Source organism: Sylvia atricapilla, chromosome 14, assembly GCF_009819655.1.
Source record: "Sylvia atricapilla isolate bSylAtr1 chromosome 14, bSylAtr1.pri, whole genome shotgun sequence".
Classification (NCBI taxonomy): domain Eukaryota; kingdom Metazoa; phylum Chordata; class Aves; order Passeriformes; family Sylviidae; genus Sylvia; species Sylvia atricapilla.
This window is the reverse complement of record NC_089153.1, coordinates 7,287,259-7,302,011: the sequence shown is the minus strand read 5'-3', so window position 1 is coordinate 7,302,011 and position 14,753 is coordinate 7,287,259. Positions and strand designations below refer to the sequence as shown.

The following is a 14,753-nucleotide window of genomic DNA, read 5'->3' as shown; positions in this document are numbered from 1 at the left end:
CAATTTGTCACTGGACTTTAGATATTCTTTTACACAGGTGAAAGGTCTATAGTATGAGTATTGAAAACACAAGTGAAGCAAAGTGTACAAAAATATACCTTAGCTAGTGGTGGCACTCTGACATGTATGGATCTTTAATTTCCATTGATGTTAGAGGAAAGACATCAGGTAAATGCAGGTCTAGTCTTACAAAATTACTTACAGGGTAGTTTATAGCTTTTTAAAAGTGAAATTTAATTAAAAAAAAAGAAAAAACCTTGAAAATTTTAATAAAAACTCACAATTTTTTTCATTGCCAAAAATCACCAGTAGAAATAAAAACATGCTACAATGTCTTCATGAAGTTTGCATTGCTAAAAGATGATATATGGTAACATAACATCAAAATTAAAGTCATCATTATGAGTATGCCTTAATTGATTAAAATGTGTTTCTCTCCAATCAAAAATAAAAAAAACAAACTATTGAATGGACGAGATCTGAATCATGGTGATACAATTCTCCTTCTTAAAAGACTATAAATTATAACCTATAAAACTTTTTTGGGCTAACAATTTGTGATGGATTTTTGGAATAATGTTCTTCTGTCTGCAGGCCCACTATGTGTGTAGGGGCTTGAGCAAAAATCAGAAATTTCACTACTAGAGCTTAAATATGAAACCTAAGTTTCTAATTGACAAATAACCCCTTGCTTTTTCCCTAATGCAAATTTTTTTTAAAATTCTGACTTTGATTTTTTCTCTTTGGACTATCATGATGAATTACAACTGAAAGAGCGTCCCATGACAAAAAAAAAAAAAAAAAAAAAAAAAAAAAAAAAAAAAAAAAAAAAAAAATCCCACAACCCCTTCACCCTCTCCAAAAACCCCTAAACCTCCAAAGATAATTCAGCCTTATTTAACTTTCCAATTTTGCATGTGTGTGAAAGTTTATACATTTCATACTGAGAACATTTTTGCATTCAGTACAGATTTGCCACTGTGTCAAATTCATCCCAAAATGGTCAAAGTGATAAATTACGAGTGCTTTATGATAAGTGCCCCATTTGGATAATGGATAAAGCATAATGGATACTTTTCCCAGAAGTGTGTATCTTGGCAAATATCTTTTCTGCCTCAATTCTCCATCCCTAGGGGGCAACTTGTAGATCCAAAATTAAGTACACAGCACATTGATGGTTTATTTCTGAGAAGTTCCTCATTTAGTCAATAGTATCCTGGCCCATTATACATTGAAAATATGCAAACTTGTCAAGCTTTAAACACTTCTGTGGCAAATATTTCTTATCCAGCTCATCTGAAAGATTTATGAAAGCAGGTTAAATTTAGGTTTTAGTTCCAATGTTCCATACAGCTCTTACTAAAGCCATCATTTTGGATTTATTCCTTTGGAAACAGATAGTACATATTCAAGTCTACATTCTGACTAAGAAAACATCTCTCAGTAAAGCTTCACTGACTGCATGCTTTAGAGACAAGTCACTCAGCTTTCCAGACTAGAGGGCAGAATTCACTGCTGAGGTGGCTAAGAACACTGCTCTGCAGAGCTAAGACAAGGTCATCATAATTCCACTCCACTCATTTTCTACAAGAAATTACATTTTAAAGCACTCTCTGACAGAAGTGAGAGTCTGCCTTCCTGGGGAAATGCTTAAAAATTTATCTCCATTACAGTTTACCTTATTGACATCCATTCTCAACTTCTCATTGTTGGCACTGGCAGCTTTTTCTGCTGCTTTCTTTTGACGTTGAGGTCCCCTGCCAAAGAAGATGTAGTTGACCAATGCATACTCCAGCAGAGCCATGAAAACGAAGACAAAACATCCCATAAGGTACATATCAATGGCTTTCACATATGGAATTTTGGGAAGAGTCTCTCGAAGATGGGTGTTAATTGTTGTCATTGTGAGCACAGTTGTGATTCCTGGAAGAAAGAATTGACAAGTCTAGTGATTGAAATAATTTTAGGTTTTTTTCTAGAATAATAATTTATACTATTCAAATGTTAGAGTTGAAAAAGATTTTATTTTTTCCCTGGTGGAAAAAAGGTATCTCTAACCTCTGTCCATATTCATAGAATCCTAGAAAGGTTTGGCTTGGAAGGAATCTTCAAAACTATCTAGTGCCACGGGCAGGGAACCTTCCACTAGAGCAGGCTGCTTATAACCCCATCCACCCTGGCCTTGAATATTTCCAGAGGTGGGGAAGCCTCATCTCCAGGCAACATGATCCACTGTCTCACTACACTCACAGTGAAGAATTTTTTCCTAAGATCTAATCTAAATCCACACCCTGTCAGTTTAAGGCATTCCCCTTTGTCCCAAGTCCCTCTCCAGCTCTCTCAGAGCCCTTTTAGGCTCCCAAAGGTGCTCTAAGGTCTCTCTGGAGCCTTCTCTGCTCCAGGCTGAACAATTCCAATTCCCAGTCTTCACAGAGAGAGGTGCTCCAGGCACACAATTATTGTTGTGACATTCCTCCAGCCTGTTCAGGTCTCTCTGGATGGCATCTCTTCCCTCCAGCGCGTGGACAGCTCAGTACCTTGCTGAGGATGCTCTCAGTCCCATTGTCCATGTTGCTGACATAGATGTTAAGCAGCACCAATCCCAACATAGACCCCTGAGGACACTTGTCACTGGTCCCCACTTGGACATCAAACTGTTGACAACAACTATTTAAGTGCAACCATCCAGCCAATTCCTTATCCACTGAGTGGCCCATCCAACAAATCCATAACTCTTCAGTTTAGAGAGAAGGATCTCATGTATAACAGCGTCAGATGCCTTGCACAAGTCCAGGTAGATGATGTTTGTTGCTCTTCCCTCATTCCACCAGCATTGGGACCCTGTTGTAGATGGCCACAGACTTTGCAGGCACAACTTGCCCTTAGTGAAACCAGGTTGGCTCTCATCAAGCACATCCTTAGTTTCCATGTGCCTTGGCATAGTTTCCAGGAGGATCTGCTCTATGATCTTGACTGGCACCAATGTGAGACTGACAGTTCTGTAGTTCCCCCTCTTAAAAAGGGGGGCCTTGCTTCCACTTTTCCAGTCAGTGAAACTGCCATGGCTTCTCAAATACAATGGATAGAGCTTTAGCCAACTCATTTGCCAGTTCCTTCAGGACCTGAGGGTGCATCTCATCAGGTCCCAGGGACTTGTGCTTGGGATCCCCAGGTTCCTCAGATGATGTCAAACAAGATCAAAGAAGAATTAAGCAGTGGATCTTCATTCTGCAGTCCCAGCTTTTGCCTTCAGCAGCTGTGAATGTGTCTGGAGCACTTGTCCATGAGTATAAGGCATTAAAAAGGTGTTCAGTACCTCAGGCTTCTCCAGATCCTGGGTATCCAGGCCTCCTGTTTCAGAGAGGACTCCCATTTTCCCTTTTTGTTTTTTAGCACTGATGTACCTATATAGAAGCTTTTCTTGTTGCCCTTCACGTCCCTGGACAGATTTAGTTCTGTCTTAGGGCTTTAGCTTACCTAACCTGATCCCTGGCTGCTCAGATTATTTTTGTGCATTTCTCACAGGCTACCTGACCTTGCTGTCACCCTCTGAAGGTTTCTTTTTTCTGTTTGAACTTTTTCAGGAAGATCTTGTTCAGTCCTTTACTTGGACTTGGATTTTTTGTATAGCATCAAAAAATCACACCTGTAATAAACTGAGCTCAATCAAGCAAACAGTACTTGAATTCCATAATCGTAATTTTAAGCAGCTAAACTGCAATCTTCTGTATGAGAATCAGTTAAAAATTACAGGCTGCAGTCACTTTATCTTCGTTTTCTCCAGCATTTTCAGGATGTCTGCAGTCTCAAATTTTCAAGGCAAAATGCTACACAGAAAGGTCTGGTAAAACTCAGATGTATTCTGTAACATTAAAATGTCATATTCTCAATGGCATCTTTTAGGGGTATTTACTCATTTTAGCTATACAAGAGCTGTACTGGCAGGAATCCATCTGATTTACACAAAATTTGGCAATAGATAGAGATACTTATTTTTGTAACATGCTCTTTTTGATGAGGGACACAGAATAAACAGACACACATGAGACTAGTGATGAGATATACAAATACTCTAGAGATTAATTAGGGAAAGAATTTTGCTTTTGGAATGTAAGGTAACAGTAGAAAAAAAAATCACACTCTTACAATCCTTTAGGCTGGAAAAGACCTTTGAGTTCATTGAATCCAATCTCCAACTCAGCACTGCCATGCCCACCATTAAACCATGTCCCCAAGCACCAAATCTACACATCTTTTAAATCCCTTCATGGATTGTAACTCCACCATTTCCCAGAACAGCCTCTGCCAGGGCTGGAAACCGTTTTGGTGAAGAAATTTCCCCTAGATCTAATCTAAACCACCCTTGGAATACCTTGAACCCATTTCCTCTTGTCCTTTCACTTGTTACGTGGCAGAAGAGACCAACCCCCAGCTGGCTGCAACCTCCTCCCAGGGAGTTTTAGAGAGCACAAAGGTCCCCCCTGAGCCTCCTTTCCTCCAGACTGAGCTCCCCCAGCTTCTCCTCATCAGTTTTGTGCTCCAGACCCTTCCCCAGCTCCACTCCCTTCTCTGGACACGGGACACACTCGGGACACTCAGCCCCTCAATGTCTGTCTTGAAGTGAGAGCCCAGAACTGGACACAGCGTTTGAGGCACAGCCTCCTCACTCCACTTAAGGACAGGGGAGCTACACAACCCTAGTAAAACTTTATTTAATTCCTGAAAGGAAAAGCAATTTATAATCCATAACACAATGATGAATGTGTGTTCTGGACTGCCATGGGCAAAAACAAAGTGCATTCTTTCTGGAGTAAAAAACAAGCAGCAAAAGAACAACAGAATATGTTGAGACAATTAGGCTAATTTTGGTTACAATGATGATACAGTTAGTTGATTCAGACATGAAATCACTTTAATTTTTATTTAAATTCTGATGTTTTAAATGTTGATTCAAATAATACAAAGCTTAACAAGTCAAACATAAAAAGATCTAACACGTATTTTTTAAATTTTCAAATCATGCACTATCCACTCAGCCAGAAGCTAGAAAAACCATTCAGCTAATGCAAACTGCATGAGATGTGTAAAAATGCCTACCTAAAGCAACTCTTGCAGCTGAAGCATCATAATTAATCCAGAAGGAAACCCAGGACAGGATAGTGATCAGAATAGAAGGCATGTAGGTCTGCAGAATGAAGTAACCAATGTTTCTCTTAAGTTTAAAGCTGAGAGACAGCCTTGGGTAGGCACCTAAAAGAGAATATTTGGTATGGCCATAATTTATTTGCATAATATCTGAAAACATTTTTTCTGTAATTTTGGTTTTATTTCTCATTCAACATAGAGTATACTCAGAGCTGAAAGATCCAGGATATTCAGCTGCAGAATTTCTAGCAAGAATTTGGATTAAATAATCTAAAGGTACAAAGATGCTCTAGTTGCTTATCTGCTGGTAATCATAACATTCAACAATCAACAGCCAAAATACACATCAGAGCAACAAAGCACAGAAATGCCTCTTCCCTGACAAACTGCCAGATGCCAGCTTCAGTGTAACCCTCATCCTAAACTTCTGCCCAAGAAATCTTATTCTTATCCTAAACTTCTCTCCAAGAAATGCAACACTTGTCTTTTGTCACTGGACACCAGAAATATCGTAGTGTATGAAACATTTGTTAATATGGGTGCCTAGAAATAATTCTTCAAGTCCCATTTCTGCTTGATTTTGAAGAATTTGGGGTGTACAGTATAGTCCTTCCACTGATGATTTCTACCCATATCTGGAAAGTGAGTTGGTAAGATAATTTTTATTTAACAAATCTAATGGGTTTCTCAAGTAGGTAGAAAATATCTCCTAGTAACAGCCTAACCAACTCTTGCCTCTTTTGAACAATTTAATATGATTGAAATATGTTAGTTTTTTGCTGTTGCTGTTGGGTGGTGTTTTTTTTTTTTTTTTTTTTTTTTTATTTCAGGAAATCCAATCTGATTTTCTGCTCCTTCTCAGAAAGCATCTTTTCAGCCTTCAGAAAGTCATATACTTGCTAGAATAGGCTAAACTAGAAATCCTGGAACAAGCATTTTAAAGATTTTATATTGAAGACAAAATAATTAGTCTAATACATCCCCAACTTGGCAAAAGGAACATCTAAAAATACAGAGAAAAACGTTCCTAAATTTCCTACATGCTGGGTTGGGATTATGTCACAGAGGTGTATAAGTGGCTAAATAAGTTTTCAGAGGTAAACAGAAAATACAGCTCATTTCATGAGCCTTTAATTACTGTGCCCTCTTCACATGCTATTGAATGATGTCTTACACATTGTGGAAGCTGCAATAAAAACTTGTGCTTTCCAAATTCACAGTTGCTGCTCTATTTTATTCCTGTTTGTAGAAATTTTGCTCCTCAACTACACGCTGAGAATTAATAGTTTTACAAGTCTTTAAAAGAATCCCCTTTTTAAGTTCCCCTCCACAAACCTGTAGAGAAAACAACATTCTTGGTGATAAGCTTGTAGTCTACAATGGAGAACTGTGGCAGTTCAATCTTTGTCACTCCTGTGACTGCATTATCACCCCCACGCCAGTAAAATTCAATGTCATCTGTTGTATAGCCATCTATAAAAACAGGAATAAACAAGTGAGATGCACATCTCTGCTGACATCATGGGGAACAGTTCATTCACTCAAAACATACAAAATATATTTCTAAAATTAAACCATTTATAAACATACAGACACAGGTCATTCCAAATATAATTTTGAAAGGCAATCCTAGGTGTATTTTAGTATTTGCTTAAGATATATTACATGAATGTATTAACAAAACAGACCTTTAAAACCAAATTAAGACTACACACATCCCACCTCTAGGTAGCAACTGTACATCACCTTAATGTAACTTCTGATCCCAAGGATGGATAAAATGGCATGAGTTTGCTGTAATTTCTGTCCCTGAGTTGAAACATCAGCACTGACAATGTTTAGCTTTTAGTTGTAAAAACCAGCATAATTCTTTTTCTAAAGTGGCTTGAATGCAGTAAAAGACAGCCACATTCAGTGAGGGTTGTAAGAGTCCTCATAGGAAGCAACTTTAGCAGATGCAACACTCATCAGTGGCAAAAAAAACCCCACCCACAAGACATCACTAAAGGAAAAAAAATTTCTACCACCCAAAAAACCACCCCAGAACACAGCACATGTTCACACAGTCATATAACAAATCCACGAAAAAGGAATCTGGTTTCCCACATGGCAGCTGAGCCAAGCTGCTCCGGAGTTGGTGTACAGCAATGATCATGAGACATCAGAAATAAATCTACTGCAAAACCAGGAAATATAATATTAATTAATGTTTCATTATATATTAATTTAAAGATTTTTGTCATTGAAAGTTGTAAACAAAATCAACTAAAACACAGAATAATGACTATGACTTTTTTGCAAATTGAGATAATAAATATATAAAACACCTTGATTTTAAGTCCTCATCCACAGACAAAGGACAAAATTGTACGCTAAACACCATCTTAGAGTGCTCCAATACCACTGGATTTCTAGGAATAAGGCAAAGAATCTATAAAATTGTTCCTGTGCATCATTCATTTTTTGATAGTCCAGGTAGAATCCAAGTGTACAGCATTAGCAGAAAGGAAGCAAGTTTGAACACATGAACAAAATAATCTGTAAAAACACTGAAACATTTATTGGCTGACCTTGAGATGTAAAAGCAATTTACTGCACTTCATGTTATGAAAAATATAAAAGAACCTCCTTGCAAGTTAGGAAGGTTGATATTACTCTTGTAGGAGTGTCTTTTTGATATTATCAAGTTTTACTGATATTCTGACATCTACCCTGCCTTCCAATGGCAAGTTCCAGATTCTAATGTCATTTACTGAACTTGGTGGAATTAACAAGGTAATATATTTAATTCTGAGGTAACTAAATTGTTAAACTTCACAGCTGATAAATCAGTATTTTATTTTTATTTTGTTTATTTCTGGAAAAAAATCCCAAATGCTAAAATAAGTTTCAGAAGGGAAATCCCCACTTTTCTATGTAAGAGAAAAAATTGATTTGGTTGTATTTTTTAGAATATCTGTTAGAAGAACATTTTGCTGAACTGCCTATGAAAAGTTTATCCTTGAACAGTCTAATGATACCAGGATTCTCACAAGAGAACTCCAGGATTTATATTCCAGCTGACTGCCAAATGCTTCAGCAGGAAGAATGTGGTTCAGCTTCTCCCTGGATTCTCACAGCCTTAGCACTAAGCAAACACTGACAACTACTTCTTAGGAAAGAGGAGTCCTTGGAAACTCTCACCCAAGAGTGAGAATCTTCAAACTGAAGATTTCAAACTCCACAGCTCTGGGTGGCTTTGGGGAGACCTGAGCAGAATTCCCTGCTGTTTAAGGGACTTATATTGGGCAAATGATAATCTGAAACAGGCCCAGAATGACAAGACTTGTTAGTAGGTATCAATAAGGAGAATTTCAGGAAGTCTCTTTAAGCTTTCATTAAAATACTTCTCTTTCTTTCCAGAAAGGATAAATTATCCCATTCATTTCAGAGCGTGGAGAAGGAGAGCAAAGAATATTACAGTCATCTGCACATTAATGCTAAAGTACCCAAAGATAATTGGATATAAGTCTAATATCAGCAAAACATCTGCCAAAAGAGAGAATGGGCCCATTCATGTCTCTAGTGGATGTTTTACAGTAAAGTCCAATTACCTGTGGCTATAATAAACTCTTTCTGCAGGTATCTGGGACTCAAAACAGTCCTACTTACAAGCTAAAATTAGTTAAAGATCAACCAATTTAAAGTAGTAATAAGCAGTCTAGAAAGAACAATCTATAGCTCTTGACAAGAAAAGACAAGAATTAATAAAGTCAGTTCAATATTTCTAATTTATCAGACCACATGCTGGTAAAGTAGAAAGGAAAGCATACTAAACCCAGAAATATTCCAAGTAGTCTTTGCAGGAATATGAGTTTAGCACAGAACACTATTTGATTTAGACTGTAAAACAACTGTTGGTTTACTATATATTAAATTGTATGTAGCTCTGCTGCCAGCAGCGAGCATCTGATTGATTGCTTTTCCCTCAGTCATTTATATATCATCATCAGCATGATTTACTTCACGTTCAGAAAGTTCAATTTCTCATTTCTGTCATGCATCACACACTGGCAGTCAACCAAATCAATACATTGTCCTGGTAATATGGCACCAATCCTGAGAGAAGCAAAGCATTCTTGACTCCCATTAACAGGGACAGGGAGTTTATCATCATGTATACATTGAGGAATGACAGATGATGAAGCACTGCAGAGGAAAAACAAACAACTAGTAGAACATAAAATAAAAACCCCTTCACACAGAAACTATAAAAGCACCAATTTTTCCAGGCTATTCAAGTCAAAAATAGGAAATTCTTCTAATGCAAACAACCTAAAATGAAAGCTGGAGCATTACTGGCTGAAAATGGAAATATTTAGACACAAGGCAATTATCAGAAACACCATACAATGGAAGAAAAGAGGCAGATATTTCTGAAAAACTTCAGGATTTATCAGGATGCACTGCAGGATTTACCAGGATAAACTACAGGATGTCAGCCGGGAGGTATTTTACATCTACACATCTATAGGGTGCACTGTGTGGGAATTCAAGTGCTCCACATTGCTGACACCACAGCAGCACCTGGAGACTGAAGATACGACATCTGTTGATTTAACTTGGTTTTTTTTTGGGGGGGTGGGGATTACATAAAGATGCAAAACAGTGAAAATGTGCCTAAAACAAAGAGGATTCTGAGGCCACGCCCTAATCTCTGTCTGCTCTGACCCATCAGGAATTTGTGTGAGCTTGGGCAATAGCTGTGCACATCCTGCATTACCTCTGGGCTAAGGAGCACTTCAGCAATGACAGAGACACAGGAGACAAAAGCATCCTCTTGGCAACTGTCTAAATCCTACCTCCAGCTGCTAAAGCTTATCCAAGTAACAGTTCCTCTAGTTACAATCTATATCTGTGATTCTGAGAGCATGGAATTATGATGAAGCACAGTTCAGCTACTTCCAAATTTTTGCTGAGCAGGTCCGGAGTCTTGGTGAAAGCTGGGAGCATGCCATCCCTTTGATCACCTGAGGTATTGGTCTTTTTCTCACCAATAAAAAACAAATGAGAACTCAGTTTACAGCAGATTCTGGAGTTAAATACTATCAAAAAGCAACCATTTACAAGATGAGCACTATATACCTCATGAAGAATAACAGAGTTGCATTATACATGTGGCATTTTTGGGGAAAAATTCAAAAATGTACATTACTATATACAAAAACCTATGGACTCATAGATAGGGAATGAGTAACAAGCTACTTAATTTCTCCTGCTGCTGTCAAATGGATTTTCTTTGCCTAGCCACTCCCAATATGGTAGCTTCCCAAAGTAAAATTGAGAGAACTCACGTATGATATCTATACCCAAGGGAATGTTTTAATTACAAATATACAAAATATTGTTATCTAACAATCATAACACATCAATTTATATAAATGCAGGTCACAGACTTTCAGAGTAATTGAAGAACTTGACATCTGTAAAATGAGATGAATATTAATTGATTAATCCTGCTTGTGTAACACACTGTAAAATACTATGCATTTAACTTATTTTTAAACATAGGACCACTACTTCCTCCTTTTTCAAGATTTTCTTCAGTAGTTTTGCATTTACTCAAAGTAAACAGTAAATTTTACTTTTATAAGTAAAATTACTTATAAAATCAGAAGTAACATGCAAAGCATATTTTGAAATTCTGAAGCCTTTCAGATCTCTCAAACTTGTTTCACTGCATCACTTCAGCCTCCACTTATCCAATTCACTTATTCATTTGAAAACATAGCCAGAAAGAGTAAGTTAGAAGTGTTTCTTGGAACTTGCAGAGATATTTAATGCTGAGGAGAGCACAAGACATGAGGTGCTGAAACCAGTGAGGTGATACAAGGGTGAGTAGGACAAACAGAGTCTGTGTGCCAGAGTAATTGGAAAAAAGCCCATTGTACTTTTTTCTCTCTCCTTTTCCCCATCCCTTCTAAATTCTGTATTTCTGAATAAAACATTAAAATTCTTCTTACATTTCACTTCAAAGGCTGTTTTCCCTAAGGGTCTGAGGATCTGGATATAAAGAGGATGTACAATTTTCTGACTGCAGTGAAATTCAATTGATTTTTAGACTGAATCGGCAACATTCTCAAAAAACAATCATCTTCAAGTTGTACAAATGGCTCCTTACTGGGGAGAGGAGGGTGGGTCAAAGAAAGAGACAGAAATGTGATGTCACAATTAGTATATACAGCAATTTAAAAAAAGAAAATGTCTTTTGATGAACAAGTGAAATGACGAAATTCATTCCAGGCTTTCGAGTAGGATTTTCATGATAGCAGAATCAAGTTTAATTTTCACATAGGTACTTCAGACTGATTCTTGCTTACAGGAAGCCTGGTTACATACAGAATATGTATCCTGGTGGAACTCATTAAATTTTTTTTCCTAATGATTTCACTGAGAATCATTCATTCTTTATAACACTTCCTGCAAAATGCTTTCATAAATATGTTTCCACTGCTCCAATATTTCTAGGAAAAGAAAGAGATCAGAAACAGATAGGGAAAACTGTATCCAGGCAATAATATTCAAAAACTTTTTATGGCCTGGAACACAGCAATTTCTTGCAATCTTTCTGCTTCCTGAACAAGTTCAGTTACTCCCACCAGTATGAATGATCTAAAAAGTTGTTGGATTCAACACTGTGGAGATCCTGCAAGAGCTCCTCATCCAGCAGAAACAAGAGAGTGTGGAGCAGAATGTGCATGGTGAAGGGAAGGCAATGGTGGATGACTGGCACAGAGAGGGTGCCACAGCATCAGGACCAAGTTCCTTCTGGGGCTCCAGGGACAGTTGGACACTCTCTGGGTAGGCTGGAGCACAGACCTTTTCCATATCCTGCACACAAGAAGGCTCTTCATCTTTCTGACTCCATCATCCTTTTGTCCTGCAGACCAAGTGCTACATTTATGCATTAAATATATCCCAGAACACAATAAAGTACGACACATCTGGCTCAGTTTTTATTCATAGGAATGGCTAAGGTCCAGGGATTTCCATCACTGAGGAAATGACATATCTGATTTCTGTAGGCAAACAAATAACATTAGATAATGGTGCATGTTTTATACAGTACACAGAAACATTCTATCCCCTATTTCTGCCACAGTTTGTATTCCCTAACCCACTTCATTTGGCAGACGACCTTTTCTGAGGATAAGGTTGACAGCATTATGCCAGCACATTGATTAAGTCTGGATCATCTTGAAGGCTTTTTCAGTGTAGCATGGGTGACATTAAGCAAATACGTGAGGAAAACATGGGTGGCAACAGTTGTCAATGTAAAGTTAGAGCTAAACATATTTCTCACTTCCACTACTACTAAAATTACAAAGACAAAAACCCTTAATCTTTAAATTAAAAAACACAGATTAGTATACATTAGACTTCTGCAGTAAAGTTGATTATTTCCCTATTACACATACCACAGAAAAAAAAGGAGTTTTTGAACATAAAATAACTATATGAGACATGACAAATCTGTCCTAGACATAAAAGATGCTGGGAAGCTTAATTTCATTTGCAATTAAAAGTAGAATATGGTAGAAAACTGTGAAACTCAATATTAAGAAACTCAATATAATGAACTATTTTCTTACATCTCAATTTTATTGTCAGTGACAGAGAAGAACTGAGAAATTTACTTTCACTTCTCATAATGGTAGATCTTCAAAGATGCAATAAGAAATTGCAATATGTGATCATGAAGACGATACCAATTATTGCTGAGGAAAGCAACATTTAGGCAGAAATAAATTTCTATTTAAATGTGAACTGATGTAAATAGGATAAAAATGAATGCATGAATACTTAAGTGATCTATTTCAATGCCATTAAATCACAAAATAACAGAACTCCAGTGAAAACAACCATTGAGAAAAGACAAGTGCAATCAGGTATAAGCAGGCAAAGGGCTTTTTTTTTTCCCCCAGAATGATCAACAAAGAGAAAATATAAATTATTTCCTATGTTTAAAGACTTAAGATTTTACTACGTAATTCACAGGTATTTTCTTCCTCATTTCAATCAATGAAAACAAGTCTAAGGTAAATAAAAAAAATAATAATAATTAAAAAAACCCTCAATATCATAGTGGCATGAAAAATTGCTTACAGGAAAACAAAAGTTGCTTTTCCTAGTTCATGAGAATTAATCTCAATCAGAGACAAAGCCCATGTCCCAGAAAGCTGAACTGGGAGATCTACGTGGAAGAGAGAACTTGGAATACCAAGAGACAACTCAAGGTCTGCTTGAACCTTCTGCAATATCCAAACCCTCCAGTTTAAAGAGCTTGATAGTGACGTGTACACACTTTAATAAACATGGCTAAAAATGTTCAACTGAACAATTCAGTAAATGAATGATGCCTCTCATATATTAACTGGATCATTTTATAAAGTCCATAAATTTGCATAGGTAATCTCATCAACTCCACAATCAAAGATGAAAACTCTTCTCTGTTTTTAAATGAGGGATATGTATAAGTAATGATTCAAATAGGAAGTATTGTGTTCTTCTGGCGTCATATTAAATTAATTTGATGGAAATGTCTTAACCCTCAACTCTTTGTGTAAAACTAAACACTGTTTCGTGTTTAGTTCACTGCTCTTTAAAAATAATTATTAGCAACTGTCTTCTACATTTGAAAGACCATATTTCAGGAACAGAATTTTTATAGCAAAATGTACATCCATACTGAGTGGGTGTAAAAGACAAATTATTTTCTCCTCTCTCCCTTCAGTAAGGACAAGGCTCATGTAGGGAAACCAAATACTTATATTTGCACCCATGAATTTCATCACTGCAGCCTGTACTTCATTTTCATGATTTGAGTGAATTCCTATACTTTTATCTCATTTGACTACATTAACTAATTTATGCATAGGAAAGTTGCTCTCCAAAACAATTTTATGCGATCTGGAAATTATTAAGGCCATTGAATATTGTTCACTTTTAGACAAACAAATCTCACAATTTACTTAGTTCAGAGAAGACTTCCTGAAAAGACAGTGTATGCTGTTTGCTCTTTGGTCTGATTTAAGAATTGATCTTTTTGAAACTGGAAATAGAAATGAGGGGCATATCCAAACAAATGAATCAGCAAAGCATCATCTCCACAAGCTCAATTTTTAATACCTTAGATATGCATGACCAAATGTTCTAAGCTTCCTGCAGCCCACTATCAGCCTACATTTTGAATGCTGATGTACATTAAAAAAAAGAGAAGAAAAATGAACAACATCTGGCAACCTTAACCTTATTTATAAAATTGCATTAATACTCCACTCTGCTTAGTTATTCCATTGCTGTATTAAAAATACAAAGCCACAAGCAGAAAAACGCAATTTATAGAAGGAAGCCCTTCTGTTTGTGGCTGTGCTATTTTTCAATTTAGAAAAATATTTATTCATCATGATATGCTAGCTAGCAATGCAGTGTGAGGTAATATTCTGAAATATTATTCTATCTTTGACTGAAGGACATCACAGTATGTAAAACTCTTCTACTTTTAGGTAAAGATCTGGGGTTATGAAGGTTTAGAAACACTGGGCTCACAGACTGTCCAGTAGGAACAT

General features: G+C 36.8%; 1 protein-coding gene across 2 annotated transcripts in view; it reads right to left on the bottom strand.

The window, feature by feature from the left end:
* Positions 1-14,753, bottom strand: part of LOC136367401 (gamma-aminobutyric acid receptor subunit beta-2) — a 93,664-nt gene that overhangs the window by 19,999 nt on the left and 58,912 nt on the right. For both annotated transcript variants that reach the window (XM_066328963.1, XM_066328964.1), the window contains exons 3-5: positions 6,481-6,618; positions 5,098-5,250; positions 1,679-1,923 (exon numbers count right to left, since the gene is read on the bottom strand). In XM_066328963.1, coding sequence (XP_066185060.1) covers positions 1,679-1,923; positions 5,098-5,250; positions 6,481-6,618 — 536 coding nt within the window. The remainder of the gene's footprint in view (positions 1-1,678; positions 1,924-5,097; positions 5,251-6,480; positions 6,619-14,753) is intronic.